This window comes from Gymnodraco acuticeps, unplaced genomic scaffold (genome assembly GCF_902827175.1).
Source record: "Gymnodraco acuticeps unplaced genomic scaffold, fGymAcu1.1, whole genome shotgun sequence".
Taxonomy (NCBI): Eukaryota; Metazoa; Chordata; class Actinopteri; order Perciformes; family Bathydraconidae; genus Gymnodraco; species Gymnodraco acuticeps.
Window position 1 is genome coordinate 196,047 of NW_022989819.1, and position 17,918 is coordinate 213,964.

The 17,918-nt window shown below is 38.8% G+C and overlaps 1 protein-coding gene across 2 annotated transcripts; it reads left to right on the forward strand.

Moving 5' to 3' along the window:
* The first annotated feature begins 7,976 nt into the window (after positions 1-7,976).
* ifnlr1 (interferon lambda receptor 1) lies at positions 7,977-15,728 on the forward strand. 2 transcript variants are annotated; one of them, XM_034232763.1, is made up of 7 exons: positions 7,977-8,360; positions 9,275-9,401; positions 10,207-10,397; positions 10,497-10,681; positions 11,063-11,201; positions 12,469-12,593; positions 13,065-15,728. In XM_034232763.1, exons 1-7 carry the CDS (start codon positions 8,312-8,314, stop codon positions 14,037-14,039), a joined length of 1,791 nt encoding a protein of 596 aa, XP_034088654.1. In that variant the 5' UTR covers positions 7,977-8,311; the 3' UTR covers positions 14,040-15,728. The 2 variants fall into 2 exon arrangements, with proteins under 2 accessions (XP_034088654.1, XP_034088663.1); XM_034232772.1 differs by lacking the exon at positions 10,207-10,397.
* Positions 15,729-17,918: the final 2,190 nt, after the last annotated feature.

The following is a 17,918-nucleotide window of genomic DNA, read 5'->3' on the forward strand; positions in this document are numbered from 1 at the left end:
CATCATGCCAATGTAAGCACACATTTCAATTACAGGGCCTTCTGTAGTGTCACAGTTGAAAAGACTGATAGACAGCTACTCTGTGTAAAGATTACTTTTAAACACATGATGATAACATTATATTGATAGTCTCTTTTACTGAATAATGCTTGAAGGCATCAAAATGAAACTAACAGATACCTCAATCCAATAATGTTAGCTCCTTTATTTAGCTGCCATCTGGTTACTAGATCTCTGATTTCAAGTTAGATTTGTTTGGCAGTGTAGCGTTATCTAGGGTAAAGGGTGCGTCCCCTGAAAGCTTCAATAATTCACAAGACTGTTACTGTAGAGAGAGGACCACCCCCACTTGGTCAGTATTGTTTCATATACAATTCCTAGTGTGTAGTTGTTGTTATTAACAGTTATCCTCAAGTTGCTTCAGACCTGCTATTCCTCTCCTATCCACTAGCTGCCACTGGTGAGTTTCTCCTGCTTGTAGTCACCTGTTAAAGAGGGTAACGGACAGCTGTTGCCTTAGTGTTGCAGCTTTAATTTGGTTTGTTTATATAACCATCAACCTGCCTTTTGATAACTCTTTCTGGCTTGCTTTGCCATTTGAATTAAAGTCTTCAATATAACAAACGGGCCTATTGTTCACCTTTGATGATGGAAGATGACAAGATTGTTGCACTGGCAAGAAATCAAACACAGGACTTGAGCAAGTCCTCTGATAACTCAGAACTGATGCAATAAAGCCGTCTTGTTATTGAATGGACAGGAGGTATTAATCGATCCTCAAGAGGCCCAGTTCTTCGCCATGCACTGGGCAGAGTGCTCCTTCCCTTCCTGTGAGCTGCTCCTTTCATCGTTGTCATGTTGTTACAACAAAATATTGAGCTATTTTGGCAGGCCAAGCACAGCAAGTCAGGGTCTCGTCAAGTCATTGTTTTTTGGCAGCACATAGTGACACAACACTTGTCTATGCTCTGAACTCATCGCTACCTCCTTGAGACCAGTTTAACAACATTTTGCAGTGACTGATAAACACCGATGTACCAATGCTGTTGCATGAATTTGTTCTTTCCTCCATACCAACGTGATAAGATCTATGTCTCATCTAGGAGTGAATTTAGTTATTTTGCTCTCAATCTGTAGATCGCAGTTAAACCTGAGTGATCTCCAGAAGACAAACGGGACAGTGGAGCCGCAAAAGGATATTTCTGCTATCCAAAACAAATTGAAACACTTCATCAAATGTTTTCCTTTTTTCTTGTGATATGGGCATATCAGGTCTTCGAACTACAGTAAGAAGCTAAAGAATTGCCCATCCAAACATCTTCTCAAAATCGAAGGATGTATAGAGCCTCCTTCCATGTTAGATAGATAATTCAAGAAAATAAAATAAAATATATTTTGTGGACTGCTCCCAACTTGTAGATATGCTGGTCTACAACTGTGATGAGGTCACAGCAGACTTGTGTTGGTTTTAAGCGGACACAAGCCAACATGGTTTGGAGCCAAATGTTTACGTATATATAAACTTGGCTTGACTTCCATCAGCAATTACTTACTAATCAAACTAATATAAATGTTATTAATCTTTAATAACAGAGCCAGTGTGGAAAAGTCTCACTACAGGTTACGGTGATCAGGTGTGTGAGGATGTGTGGTTGCGTTTATTATAGGAACAATTCATCCGAAAAACACATCAACAGTCCCATGTTGGAGACCTTTCACTTTCATCTTTGCATTCCCTCCTCATCCGAGTGTTATTGCTGTTCAATCAGTCAGTTTCCCCTTCTGACTCGCTGTCCTCACAAACATCCAATGCACCCCTAGCTACACTTATAATGATCTGGTGCTAATTGATGGGTTTGGATAATGCCATGGCATAAGGCCAGGCATGCACAACACAAATCACATTACTGATCAGACCAAGGTTTTAGCCTCCAGACAGATTGTAGATGAGTTTCAAACACATTTTTAAATCATACTTCATTAATGAATGAAAAGGGCATATCTCACAACACCATTATGTTGTCATTAGTGAGTGCGTTGTTTAGAATAACCACATGTTTTGCCCTATACTTGTTCAGATATAAACCTTCTTGCCTCATTATGAATAGCACCTCACCTCTCTGTTACGGTTCATTGAATTGTTTCGATTTCTGATCCATGAATGCTGAAGACGCTGTATGTATTAAAATGGACATGTGCAAAAGCAATACTAATGCATTTGATTAGATTTGTGTTACAGGTAATGGTTCTGTTATACTGCGCTTTTATTAATAGCATATCAATAGATCTATGTTGTCAAAAATTCACCTTGATTTAAATCCTCTCTTGTCTTTATTGAAGTGATCTGTTTACTTGTCTGTGTAGGGCAGCAGGTGTGTTTTCAGCCGTTATCTTTAGAACCATATGTTTATCTTGTTCTCATTCTGCCTGTCTATAAACTAAGCAGCTCGTCTGTTTGTTGTCTCTGTTTGTCTACTTGTCTGTTTGTGACCCATCAGCCGCTCGGCGTTATCTTTCTTTAATCACTGCGTGAAACACATATTTTCTTTGTTGCTATAACGAAGACTCATCTGTCAGGATTTCATGAACATTATATCTATTGACTTGAGGGACAGTTGATGGAGAGTGATGGTTGTTAGTGGAGGAGGTAGCAGGGGTAGACAGTGTCAGGATGGAGAGGCTTTGTGATTACCATCCTACCCTCCAACCAATCAGTGTGAAGTCCCAGAGGGCAGTTTTGGCGCAGTGGTTAGAGCGTTGGAACTCCAGTTCGAATCCCGCCTCGGCCGCCACTGCGTCAGGCCGTTGTGTCCTTGGGCAAGACACTTTACCCACATTTGCTCCTGTGGGTAATGTCCGCAGTAATGACTCTTACATGTCTAATATGTGTAATGTGTACTTGTAAAGCGTTTTGAGCAACTGTAAAAGCGCTCTAATAAAAAAAAAAATGTAATGCATTAGATTCAAACTCAAACTAAATTGGACTCTGCTGAAATGTAACTTTTCTGTACTCAAAGCCCTTTGACACTGATTGACAAAGGATGCAAAGGATTTTCTACGATCAACGGCTGGACAATATACTGACATTATATCAATATTGTGGCAAGAGACAAGATATCATCTTACATTTTGGATATTGGAATAAAGAAGTGTCTTTTCCTGGTTTTAAGGGCTGCTGCATTACTTAGTGTAATGCAGATATGTAATTGTATTACAATACAAGAATGTTATAGATCTAACTGGATAGCTATGCATACCATTTGCTATAACCAACTCAGCATTATATCCTCATTATTAATGATTTTTGATCAAATATTGTTTTGTGTAATCATGTTGGAAAAGCGCCAAAAGTCAACCACACAATACAGTGAATTATTCATATATCATGGTATTTGATCAGAGGTATCAAGATATTTGGTGTTCTCTTTAAAGCCCTAACTGTCAGATTTTAATTTGATCCTTTTCCTCTTGATACAAATGTGAGTTTTTTGGGGTACTGTACTTGTGAGTACAGAACAATAGGGTGATACATGATGAGTTGTAAAAAATCCAACAGGAATCGCAAAAATGGGAAAGATTGACTTTGCAAATGTTTCTGCTGCACCAGATTTCAGATATGAGTTCTGGTTTCTCCTCAACCTGAGACCTGACGCTGCCCAGTGGAACCCGTGTTTACTGAATGAGATCAAAGGTATCTCTCAGTCTTTGTGACTCGAACAGGCTGGCGAGGTGAGAGATGCAAGATACATCTGATTTGCTGCGACAGCGGAAAGGATGATTCATTGATGATGTTCTTGAAGTGCAAGAGCCCACAGAAGTACCCATCACATCTCCTCAGGTTGTGTCCAACCACATCAAAGCCTTTCTTCCTCTCAGGGATGTCACCAGTGGGAGCTCATTTGGTGACAGAGAGAAAATAAAGGATTTCTAACAATAAAATTCAGTGTAGAAACAAGGTGCCATACTGGAGATAGTATCAAACGGTGCAGCAAAGCAGAGATTAAATACATTTCTGTGTGTTGTTGCTTGCAACGCAAGTTAACTTGTTTGGGTTTCATGTGCTGGTTTGGCAGGTTTTGGGTTGGTGCCATTTTAATAATCAAGACTGCCTTTAGAGGGAGTCATGCTTACACTAATAATTACTCAATGAATGCCTATCTGGATATTCATGAATTTGAAATCAAATCTACTTGTGTCTTATTCCTCAACAAATGTGTGAAATTCAGAAAACACACAATCATTGGCTAGTTAAAAAAAAATCATAAAGCAGACTATTAAAGTATCCATTTTTTTCTCACAAGTTTAGCCATTTGAAGACCAAGCATACTCAACATCCCACGTCAAAAACAGTTCAACATGTTCCATTTAAAGCCAATGTGATCTCTAAGCTTTATAGGTGAGGCAAGGTCTTTATTATTTTTCAGCCAGGTGGCATGTTTTAATGTCGCTGATTACATACTTGTGTAGTCAAACAACATTCTAATTAAAATCAACCTTCATAGCAAATCACTGACAGGATGTTGTTTCTTATGATAAGGTGTCGCTGAACATGACCCAATTAAAACAGAGATAGACAGATTGTGTACACAAGGATCAGTGCATCCAATATTAAGGAAAGACAGAGATCAATAAGGACTTAAATGAGATCAGTGTCTTTGCTTTGGTGGAACAAATCAATCAGTGCTTTACATGTTATTATTGCAGAGGCAATTTGAGAACAGACATGTGCCTTTGACAGACATATTTCACCAGAACTTCATCCACATTTACGCTTGTGCAAGACGGTAAAAACACTTTGGTTGAACTGTCAAACTGAGAAGTCAAACTGAGAAAATGTTGCGAAACAAGCCTGTGGGGATAATCCCAATCAAGTCATCATTTTCCTATCTTATCTCACACAGCCTTTTTTTAATAAAAATCCAAGGCAACTGTAATGCAGATACCATTTTCTGAATAAACGTTACACAATTGGGCGGCAGGTTTCTCAAACAAAACAAATGGGACAGGTGAAAACTCACCAGACAGGTTATTGTCGGTGAAAATAATAATACTCATGGGAGTGTCACAGAGTTCTGGGCTAAACCAATTGAACATTAAATGTAGTCGTTAACATTTGAGGGATTTGCTTCGAACTCCAAAACTATGTGCAAGAAGTGAGCTGGTAGGTCAAATTCACTTTACTGTGTGTGTGTGTGTGTGTGTGTGCGTGCGTGCGTGCGTGCGTGCGTGCGTGCGTGTGTGTGCATGGTGCGTGCGTGTGTGTGCGTGCGTGCGTGTTTACAGTAGAAGTGAACCTGGTTGCATACAAAATACCTTTTATGCTTAAATCATTAAGTTGACATCTTCATGCTATGGTACATGCATTCCAGTAACCAACAATATATAACGTATAACGATCTTTAAAATAGATTGTTGTTTTATAAATGTGTTTTGTGACTGGCCAAGTATAATAGATTCCCTGTCATTACGAAGAGTTTACTTCATGAGCCACCTTATCAAGACGTCAATGCAAACGTCAAACTTCATATTGAAACAATGCATTTTTCTTACAGGTCTGAAGTCTTTCAACATGATTCAGTTGTAGATAAAAAAACGTTGCACGATAGGTGTACAGTGCAACAGCTCTGGGTGTATGCTACTGTATTTAGAAAAGTAAATAATACAGTCATCATTGTTCAAATTCTTTCTAGGCCAGGACAAAATGTCTTAGATGAGAATCATCAGTAAGTCATTCTTTAGGCGTCCAATGAAGTCACTTGACTCAATAGATACTGTATATCCCGGAAAAATGTGTTCATTGTCACCTTGGAAACTCCGCCTGTTTGCCTCAAACCTGTATAACCAATATTGTTCTGTCTCCTATTATTAGTGTGTATTCTTAGCAATGTTGTGGTTGTACAAACAATTATGTTGTGTTTTTGTTACTTGAAATCTGTTGGCTTCTTTCTGCTTCGATGATAATATTAGGTATCAAAAGTACAGTACAATCAGCTTTACAGTAAAATATTAACTTCTTATTCTAGAGCTGTGTCACTTATGTTCCAGTGGAACATTGCACATTTGTTTCTACATAAAGCGATGAGTTTAAAACTAGTAAATCTCCTGATTCTGAATATGGAAAATAGTATGTAATGCTTTCCTCTCAGATTTAAATTGGAAAGGTACCAACAAATCCACCTCAATCATTATTCTAACTGTTACTACAGTACAGCAGACAAGCATGCACCTGCAAGCTATACTTTATTTTGTGATTCTAACTGAAATGAGATTATCGTTAACTCCAACAAAACACAAAAACAAGGTTGTGCTAGTCAAAAAGAAATGGAAGAATACCAGCTTCTAGCTTTCACCAAACTCTGGGTGTTTCTCAATGTTGAGGACGCTTCCTTGGTAGCACATGTCTTCCGAGTCACTTGCTTCAGAAGCGAGGCAAGAATCCTTCCTAGCCTCGGAAAACCAAGAATTGTGGAACAGGCTAATAGGTGTGCAGGTGTGCGTCATATGCGAGGCCCCGCCTTAAATGGAGCGCGATTTCCGCCAAAGATTTGGGGAAATTGGTCCGTGCGCAAAGCATTGTGGGGATTTTAAGACCGCGGAGTCTACACATGTGCAGCCTCGAAATTTCTCGCTATGAAGTACAGTACGCCGGGCTCGGTAGAATTCCAAGTATGCTGGACATTGGAACAGTCCTTCGGCGGCACTCGATTACGTAGTATGCTTGAAATAGTGGCTCTGGAGCAGCCTTCCTCGATATTGCGAAACACCCCTTGTATGACACCGCAACTGATAACCATCAGGCCTTCTGTTTGTTTGTGTGTACAAAAGCCAATTAATAATAACTGAACAAACTGAAATTAAGTCTGCATGTGAGGTTCACATCAGGGCAAAACAAAGCATGTCTCCCCCAGTGCGTTTTTAATTATTACTCTCTTGCAACAGGAACATCATTTAATGGTCTATTCATACATTTATTATTTTAGCTGCTAGTTTGCTCCTCACTAAAACGTTGTGATAACATGAGCCAATATCAGGTTGTTTATGATTTATGTACAAAATGGTTTTTGAACCATATATACACACGTTAGCCCCCAATGTGTGTATAAGAATTCAATTCAATTCAAAACCTTTATTTATCCAGGTAAAATCCCATTGAGATCAATGATCTCTTTTTCAAGGGAGACCTGCAGCAGTAGGTTCCACAAGAAGACATAAACACATAAACAACAGAACAACAAAAGGATATCATACAGCAAAATGTACAGGGATTACAATTTACATATTTAACCACATGTACAGGTACCAACAGCATCTGATTTTGTAGCATCCAACCGAGCTTTAAAAACATGTAGTGGTACTAGCTTGGTAATTTTCCATTCTTTTTGCAGACTGTTCCAAGTTAGTGGAGCTGCACATCGAAAAGCTTTCTTCCCTAAGACAGTCCTAGCACTTGGCACATTTAATAAAACCACAGCATGCGATCTCAGGCAATAAGTACTTTCAATTCGCAGAGAGATCAGGGAGCAGATATAAGATGGTAGTTTATCCAACATGGCTTTGTAAATGAAAAAGTACCAGTGACTGAGCCTCCGTACAGTAAGTGATGGCATAACCGCCTTGGTATACAGGATACAGTGATGCGTAAGTGCTTTACAATTTGTCAAAAATCTCAGTGCACTGTGATACGCAGCATCTAACTTGCTCAGGTAATTGGCAGGTGCATTCATATATAACAAAAGAATGTTCTTTCACTTTCTTTATTTTGCAGTTGAGTCATTTCCTGTAATCTCTAGACACCACGAATAACCTGAAAGACGAGAGAGAGAGAGAGAGAGAGAGAGAGAGAGAGAGAGAGAGAGAGAGAGAGAGAGAGAGAGAGAGAGAGAGAGAGAGAGACTCAAGGTGGAGAGGGGAGGAGGAAGAGGAGGAGGGAAGAAAAAGGGAAGTATGGAGAGAGAATAACAGTAGGCGGAACATAAAGTAAGCAGAAAAACCGGAACAAAGCGATAACATATTCCAAAGTACACCTGCAGTACACACCTCAGTAAAGCCACTCCTTTCCCAGAGAGTATCAGAGATGGTTGTGAGGCAGAGGCCAGATAAACAAAGCAAACTCCTTCACAGCTTTAAGATTCGACAGCCCTTCTGACAGCCACTCTGGTTTTGTTTTGAGGGATTTTGGAGAGTTTTATTTTGGATTTAGGCTCTTTTGTTGTCGTGTGGAATTTATGTTTCTTTTGCTAAGAACTCACAACTTAGCGGCGGGAGTTTCAGAGTAGGACTTTGTTTGTTTTCCCCGTGGCCCAGATACCAAATGAAGATGTGGTCTCTGAATGTCATCATCCTGCTTCTGTTCTGCTATGGTGAGTACAGTGGAGCTCATACAAATGTCTGTTTTGATTGAGCAAATTGTCATTACAAAGTAGTTCTTCTGGGAAAAATAAGCAATACCAACAATACAATAACGTTTATAATAAGAGGACTTTTTAAATGATAGTGATGTAAATGCTATTTCATTTTAGAAGCAGTCTAGCGTAATATTGACAATGTAATTTTGCAGCTTATAAAAATGCAAATGTTAAATTGGCTCCTCTGTATGTCATTCTCAACTTGTCTCTCTTATAATAAACTACATGGGCTATAACATTAAGATGTAACAAGCCCTGGTTTGGTAAATCACGCTCGCCTTGTATACGACTTTTCATCATGAAAATATCGTCCTTGTATGAATAACTTAAGCTTTAATATACAGGCTGGTTTCCTGCATCCCTTTCCTGTATGTAACACGAAAGAGTATCAAATAACAGCGTTTTTCAGTTTCAGCCACAAGCAGAAACAAAGTCCATCTTTCATAACCTCCCTGTGGTCCTGGATATTTCTAGTGTATGTGTGCTGTATCGCTTTACTCTAAAAGGTCCTAACAAAGAACTTCAGATATTGGGAGACAGCAATGGCTGAGGATGCTGTTTTTTCTTTTTGTAACTGTATGTGCTGGGAACATTTGAGCAACCTAGATACAAGAGAAGTGTAATGCGAGTGTACAAGGTTCTCTATAGCTTGTTACAGAATAGTGTCCGTACTCACTTAGCACAAAGTCAAAAAAATACAATATATAAAAAATGTACAACACAATATATTAAAAGAAAAACCTTCAGGATGGTTAATTATAAAAATGATGAATATTTTTGAACTTGAAACCGGACTTAATGAGAACAAGCTTGGAATCAACATCCGCCATAAAATACTTTTCTCATGTGCAATATTTTTTTTCCAACAGCTTCTCTTTTAACTTGCGATGGAAGAGTGTATTTTGTCTCCAAGAACTTTTACAACATACTGCACTGGGACCCTGTGGAGCCTGCCTTCCCCGGGGAAAAGGTCCTCTACAGTGTCCGGTACTGGAGGTAAGACCTGGGATGAAGGATGAGATTGTACTCCTATACTTCCATTGCCCTCCATGTGACTCCGTGAAGAGATCAATAAAGAGTGGTGGGTCAGGGCAGGAAATTGTGATGCAGGGTAAACACTCTGTTAGCCCTTAGTTATAGTGGCAATGTCAAGGCACTGTCAAATGAGCATGTTGTAGACAATGGTGCTCACTTCATTTGAGGTTATATATTTACACATGTGACCATGGGACAAGTCATTGTTGGTTCTGGTCTTTCCATGGGAATTGAACTATTTTAAAAAATCAAGTAAAAACGTGAATTTCTTTGCAGAATTGTTACCCGCTATGTCTTCTAGAAATGGTGTATTGGCTTAATGAATCTGCTGCTAGGTTTTAACTAGCAATAGATTAGACGTAATGCTAAAGAAGAGCAATATGTGTCTTTCTTTCCTTTTTAGACTCAGCTTCTACAACTGCGAGTGTGATTGCATGTAATTACACATGACGCAGTGTCCTAGACAAATGTCAAACGCCACACCTATCGTATTGTTTTCTTTTGTCCCTTCCACGGTCATGGAATGTTTTAGCTGGACTTTAAGCATCAACCCAGCTGCATAGGAAAATGCTGCTCACTCAATGTCATTTCCTGGTTGCTAAAAAATGCTGTACTTTTTTACGTGTGTTACATAATCATATGGTTGATTAAATTACACACAGCACATTTAAGTTATTTTTTCTCGGTTTGATACCAGTTAACCTAAAGTGTTGCACTGCCCTGCTCATTCAGTTTTTAATCATATTTTACTCCACTTATTTTACAGTGATGAATCAGACGATCAGATATTCCAGATAAAAAAGGAAAAAAAGGAGTGTCAGAACATTACTGATCGGTTCTGTGACCTAACTGCGGAGACCCCATCAGTTTATGACGTTCACTACCGGGCTCAGGTGTTCTCCAATGGTAGCTTACGAGGCCATAGTTTAAACCATAAGTTTAAACCTATAGCAGAAAGTAAGAATCTCCACGCTTGATCATGCATTTCTTGCTTTTGTCAAAGCCAGATGTATTTTACTGCAACCTAAATGTATTTATCTTTCTTTGCCTCCACAGCTATTCTTGGTCCACCAATCTTGTTTAAACACACAACCGTGTCATCCTTGCACGTTAACGTCACCCTGCCCTTGGGGCCAAATGGAAACTCAGTCGAGGACATAATCATCAAAAGCAAAAAAGGACCTGAAGAAGTTCAAATCCATTATACCTTAGACATCATCAAGCCAAAGTGGGCTGCACAGGTAGGTTGAAGAGTGAACATTCATCCCCAAGTTGATTTTAAAGCTTATACGCAATTCATTTTAGAAGCATTTATGTCATATGTGTTCAAATGTTAACATCGCAACAACAATCAATAAATCAAATCCCTTATCTGTGGCAGTCGCAGGCCAGGAGTAAACCCCTCCTATCATTTCATTCTGCCCGTATGAATCGATTGGATCGCATACCGCCCGTCTACATGCATAACTGCGCGCACTCTGCCCAAGATATTTAGACACGGTCACTGCGCTCCTCTGCAAATAGCCCTGATGGCACGAAGCTGTAGTCAACGTACCTAGCTTAAAGTAGTTTGTTCTTCTTGTTACTGTTACATTCACATCTGTATGTCCTTGTGTCACCAGGTTAATGTCACCACAACTGGCCGGTTTGTGATCAACTTGAGGAACAACCAAACAGAGTACTGCGGCAACGTGTTCTACACGCCGTCCACTGAGGGACGGTTGAAGAGTGAAAATGCTACGTTCTGTGTCACACTGCCAGGTGAGGAAGATGCATCTAACTTGTATTCCTCTTACACACTCTTGCGAGAAGTACAAAGTATACTGATAACGATATTAATATAACTTCATGCGGATGATTTGTTTGCTGCTGCATATGTTTCATTGTATCCACTAAATGCTCTTTTTGTATACATTGAAAAACAACTGCCAGTTTCTAATACCATTTTTTCTTTTTATTAATAACTTTATTTACCTTTCTGAAAACCTGTGATGCAGATTAAATGCTATCATAGTTTTAAAAAAGCAGCCGTATAACAGTGAACATTGTCCTGGGAAACTATCAAGGAGCTAGTTGCTGTGGAGAAAACTCAAGAAAATGTTTGAGTGATAGTTGAAAATGTTGCATTTATGTTTGACTTGAAGTACTCTGTGCTCTTCTCCTCAAGTGATTATAGCCACTCAGAAACAAGTGTTTAGGATTGTATCAAGACAGGTTGTTATAAACCATTCTCATTTTATAAACCAGTCCCTGCTTTCTTCACCAAGCCTTCCTGAACATGGTCAAATAGGCACATTAAATTGTTAAAAACAGGCAGACACTTTTGGTGGTTTTTGGGTGGTGACCTCTCCCTGTGCTGCTGTCGTACTATTTTTAAATCTTCACTGATGACACACTTCTTCTCTCTGGCCTTCTAGTTAGAGCTGAGCATGACACCTGACATTTCTCTGTGTTTTGTCTTTATATTTCTGTTGTCTTTTCTATTTTGTTTTTCTTATGTTATTGTAGTGTGCTTTTGTTACATGTGCAGAACTTTGTCTCGACCAAAACACTTTATTAAGTGTGCTTTATTTGATTGAATTTGATACTGATAAGATTACATTAGATTTGATTACACTCATTTTCCTGACCTTAGTTTGCGTTATTGTTTATTATTCTACTGGTAAAACTGACAATAACAAATGGTGACAGCTTCAGGCAAGATTATACATATATATTACACAGGTGCTGCGGGGATTTCCACTTCTATATGTTGCTGTGAAGATTTTTGTTTGGATAAGATCCTGTTCACCAACATAAGTAGGCCTACTTCTGAGAAGTTTATATATATATATATATATATATATATATATATATAATGGTTAATCAACAGTCCTATGTCACACAGGCATGCTACAGTGCTACTCCCCGATAACGTGCCTAAGCTTGTGTGTCGCAATGGGAAACTTTTGAACTTGTCGCTTGAGGGTTCAAATTTTACGTGTGTGATTTCCTGGACTGGTTTTAAAGCAATTATCTTCTTCCTCAGATGATCCTCTGATGCTTTTGCCATGGCTTCTTGTGAGTGCTGCTCTACTGACGACCATAATCATAGTGTCAGTTGTGTATATGTGCAACTACGTGAAGGCTGGAAAGGAAAAGAGCAAGCTATTGGTAAGATGTTTATTTCCTAATGTTTTCTTTGAAGTGCCAACAAGGAAATGTTGCCTTACTGGGAAATTAAGCCCTCTGGCACTTTGATTACTGTACACGTGTTCAAGGTTCGCGTGTGACACAGCAAAGAGAAAGTAATTAAAGACGTTGAATATCTGCGGATGTTGTTTTAGCCATGTTAAATAGATTTTCAATGACTCATGGGGCTTTCAGTGTTGTCATATGAAGTGTAAAGGCATTTATTTGTTTTAAGAATTTCATATATCTTGCATTTGGTTTGCTTTTTTTTTTTTTACCAATGATGGTAAATGTTTTCATTCATATGAAAATGTATCTTAAAAATTCTTATTGGCAGAAATTGGACTTTTCTGTATCAGTACATTCAAATCAAATGGAAATAGGTTTATTTAGCAACAACAATCCAGAACCCTTTGAACTTAATTGGTCTCTCTGTATTCTCTTAAAACACAGGTATCCACCTTCAGCCCCCCACACAGAGTTCTGCCGTCTCCAGATAGGAATATCGTTATTTCCAAACCGGAGATCTACGTTCAAAGTGAACCAACAGTTTACTCAACAGTTCGAGTGGAGACAAATAGGCCTGTAGTTGGGCCTGGAGGTTATTCCCCCCAGGACGTCCCCTGGCAAGACAGCGATTGCTCTTCTGTGGAGACAAGTGCAGACAGTGTGACCTCAAAACACGAGAACACCGGCGGCCAATCGTCAGAGAGCTACGGTGTAGTAGCTGTCCATGTTCCTGCTGCCCAGAATGAAGACTTTCAGCAGGCTACTAACGACAAAAGAAAAACCAGTAACGTACAATTATCTTCCAGTGGAGAAAGCTGGAATAAAGAGACAGCGAGTCCAAACCTGACCTCACTTGGAGTACCAACGTTATCAGATCAGGAACCATGTGATAACAATCAGGCCAGACCCCTGCAGTTGCAAACAGTGCGGGACACAAATGGACAACTTGTGTTGCCTTCACTCATGTTTCAGTTAAAGAGCGGCACAGATGACATTGTATCACCTCTTAACTCTGAGAGAAAACCTCTTTTATCTGACCTCATAGACTCCAAGACGGAGCAGCCATCATTGGCCAGATTGCAGAGCTTTGACAGCTCAAAGTGGTCGGACTCAGGGTTTGATGATGGCAGTGTACACACCCCAACCCAGCCCTACTGCAACACTCACTTCTCCCCCTCTCAACCAGTTGCTTCTTATTCCCCACAGGGATTTCAGAACATATCTAAAGATACCATGTTTGAAACAGGTTACAAAGAAAGCTGGATGCCTGCGATCCCTCTTGGAATTGCATCAAAAGACAGTTGTGAATACAGAAAGACTAACTATCCTTGGACCAGGACGGGTCTCAAAAAGGAGGAGGAAGATATGGGAGAAGAGAGAATTCTTCTGGGAGGTTGGGGCTTACAAGTTCAGGAATAACCTCCTTGTTTTAGCCTAAAACCTGCTTTGTTTATGGGAGCACGAGAGACAATAGAGAACTGAACGATGTCTGTTGTGTGGCTAATGACGGATAAACAGATGTTTAAACTCTCCTTAAACAAAGTCCAAATGTAGCCCAAACTAAGCCACATTCAACAACAACATCTCCACCTTTTAATAAAGTACATTTCATATCATAAAAATTATATATTATATTTTGCTGTAAATCTGGTTTTATTTATTTTTTCACAATTGTAAAAAGATAGACTCTATGAATTGTTTACATTGGAAGACATGGTTGTATATACATTGTAAAGTTTACTTTGTACTTTGTAACAGAATTTCAGTGTATATGAGTATGTTTCACATTAACATTTACATTTGTATTCTATTCCAAAGTTGTGTAAAGACAGCTTCATTTTTTTTTTGCATAATGAAAGAAAAAACACATGATTACACCTGTTATGTTTGTATGGTAAGTGGTATGAAAAGCTGTTTAAATTACCTTCATAGAATTCAACTCAGTCGGACCACTTCAATCAGGTTTTAAGTGCATGGTTTTTATAACAGCTGCAATGACACAGTCAGCGTGTGCATTTGTGTGCCATCACTATGGTGACACATTAGTGCAACATTGACCAAAGTCTAAAATACACAAACCCAATCTGGCCACTTTTAAATTACAATGTGGACAGTCAACCTTAAAGATTTGCTATGACAACAAACCTGATTGCGTTGTGGCCAACAAAAGCAGAAGGTATTGTCAACTTTTGCGCCATGTAAAATGAGACTTAATGACTGAATTTCTACTAGAAATGACTGTTTTCTTATTTTTACAACACTAACATATGTCAGTATTATCAGTGTTTCATCCCTACATAAAAAAAAAGGAATATTCCCGATTTTTCTAACTCACAACATTCACAACCTCATTTTGTTCTCCCCATTGTTTGCTGTCCTTTCAGAGAAAGAAAATACATCGTGTAAAAATACATTAGTAGGTGGGGTCATGGTGCAACCTGATCCACGCTGATAACAGCCTGAGCACAATCTTTTATACCCAGCTGTAAAGTAATAACGTAAGGTGTGTTAAAAAGTACAATGTGAGTCAGATGCGGAGGACACATTGTACTAAGAATGTACATGAATGAATGTAAGTAAGTTACAACTTTGCTTTATTCTGTATTTGTGTGTTTGGCTCCAAAATGGTGGAATGAGCTCGCCATTGACATCAGGACAGCAGAAAGCCTGCACATCTTCCAGCGCAGACTGAAAACTCATCTCTTTCGACTCCACTTCGAGCGATAGAATTACTAACAAAGAACTGCTAACAAAGCACTTATATACTAATAAAGGACTGGCTTACCTAAAGCCAGTTGAGTAGCACTTGAAATGTTTGGCTCTATGAAACCTGATGTACTTATATGATTCTGTTTTCTTCAAGGTTGTCTTCCTGGTCGAATGTACGTATTGTAAGTCGCTTTGGATAAAAGCGTCAGCTAAATGCAATGTAATGTAATGTAATGGAAAGTTTAAATGATATTATTGAAATTCTGAAAAATAAATATTGGAGAACTTTTTATTCACATGTTGACATTTACCATCCTGAGTCACTAACTTGTGTCCCTTGGTTTACGGGTAAGTGAGTTAAGTATGCCAGTAAAAAATAAAATCCAAAATTCATCTTAACACTGTCTGACGTAGTGTGTGTTTTTAAATCAAGGAAGAAAGAAAAGTTTCTTCATCCTTTTGATTTCTTTATGTGTTTCTGCCTGCTTGTATACACTGCACAAATACGATGAAGTGAACCAATAAGCCACAATGCACCCATACAGTAGACAGTCATTTACAAGCAAATTGAGTTTAACCAGGTGGTTTATCTGGAAAACGTTATACATGGATTATTGGTTACGAAAGAACATTAAAATTATTGGAACAAAAAATGATCTTATAACGTTTGAAATAAACCAAATTACAGAGCAGCTTTTGTAACCTGAATAAGTTACATTTAAATGTTAAGTCCTTTTCTTCACAAGACACGAGAAGAGGAAGTGATCTTCACATTTAACTGTCCATTGGACATTTTCCAAGGGTTAACATTAGCCTCAGGTGGATATCTGTTTAATATCCATTGTGTGCCTGGTTATGTAACTGATACTCTAACGGACACACAGGTAACAGGGAAGAAGTAACAGACATGTCTCATTTTGAAGTATCTAGGGGACCTAACCCAAATAGACTGGAAGCTACACACACAATATTCAACAAGGAATATTTTTAAGCAAATATTATTTTCTCACCATTAATAAAGGTCTCACAATCATCGTATTTTTCATATTGTTTATTACAGTTGTCCTGTGATCATCCCAAAGGGTGGATTTGGTATTGGCAGACAAATACTTATGGACTCAGGGTCGAAACTTATCCAGACATTTCGTTTTTTTATATTAAATGTTTTCGATGGGAAACTAGACTCAGGTGCATCAGTCACAAATCTAATTTAATGTGGCAAAAACAACAGATCCATAAATCATAACAACAAACTACACTGACTGACTACACATACACTTTGATAAATACTAACACACAAACACTATGTGAAATGATGGCAAAATTGAATCAATACACCTGAGAAACAGTATGAATAAGAAACCTTACATTATGGAGATGTCAAAAGCTTAGATTTATAGCAGGCTGCCTCGTACTGTAGAAATGACTTCAATCAATAGCCATTGCACATGCATAACACAGGTGCACAAAACCTACACTGCATGAATGCAAATAAGTTGTATTATCTGATGATTTAACCTTCATAGGTTATGGATAAAAACTAATTATAATAGTCTGCTGCCTGGTCAAAGACGAAGTAGACAGCCACCTTTAGTTCCTTACCTTCTACAGGCCCAGCGACAGAGCAAATAGGTTATGCTAAATTGGCTATAGTAGAAGTGGATGAAGTTTGGGGCTGCCGTCTCTTTTCCTATTTTGTTTTCCCCAAACAGAAAAACACATAAACTAGTTTGGTGCACATTTTATTTCATAGCCCGAAGACCCTCTCAAAAGCACAAGCATGTCAATGAACACAATGCTTCTGTTCTGCTATTTGAGATCAACTCAGCTATGCTGCCTTTGACATATGAGGGTGCACTTTGCTTGTAGTGAGAGTAGCACTGATAGAGGAGTAGAGGGAAAAAAGGCATCGTAAAGGGTGATTTAGCATGAGCAGAGAGCTGGAACTGGCAACGCACCAGCAAAGTTCAAAGCAAGACACACAGTGATGAGTGTGTGAAATGGCTATTGTGAGTGGGAGTAAGATAGACAAAGAAAGTGGGTTTGATCCAGTCATGGAAAATGTGGGACAACTACCTCCAAGAGAAGTAAACAGGATATAAAGGATTCTGACTCTTGGCCAATCATTCTGACAACACTGCGAGGAAAATGTGTGTTTGCGTGGTGGATTTATGGTGTGTCTGTGAAAGACATGGCACAGGGTATGTTGTCCAACTTTTCATCGTGCTTGTAGCTGACGCTCAAAGGTCCCTTATTTATTGTTTTGTCTTTTTTGAAGAGTGTTTAATGTATGCTTGAACTTTGTTTTATTTTGTAAAAATGATAAGAGTTGTCTTTCCGGAAGACATGTGACCTCTAGCCCCGGATGTTTATATTGTGTTTGTGAGAGAGTAAAAGGGCGCTAAAAGTGTCAACGATGTGATAACGTAATTCTACTGCTAGTCTACTAGGCGAACACATTTTCACGGTGTTTCATGATTGTACAAAGAAGAAAATAAACGTGATTGTGGACATCAGTTCGATACGTAATGTTCTTTCAAGACCAGAGTAGTTACAGTGCTCTTTCCTCTATTTTCCCATCTTGCTCTT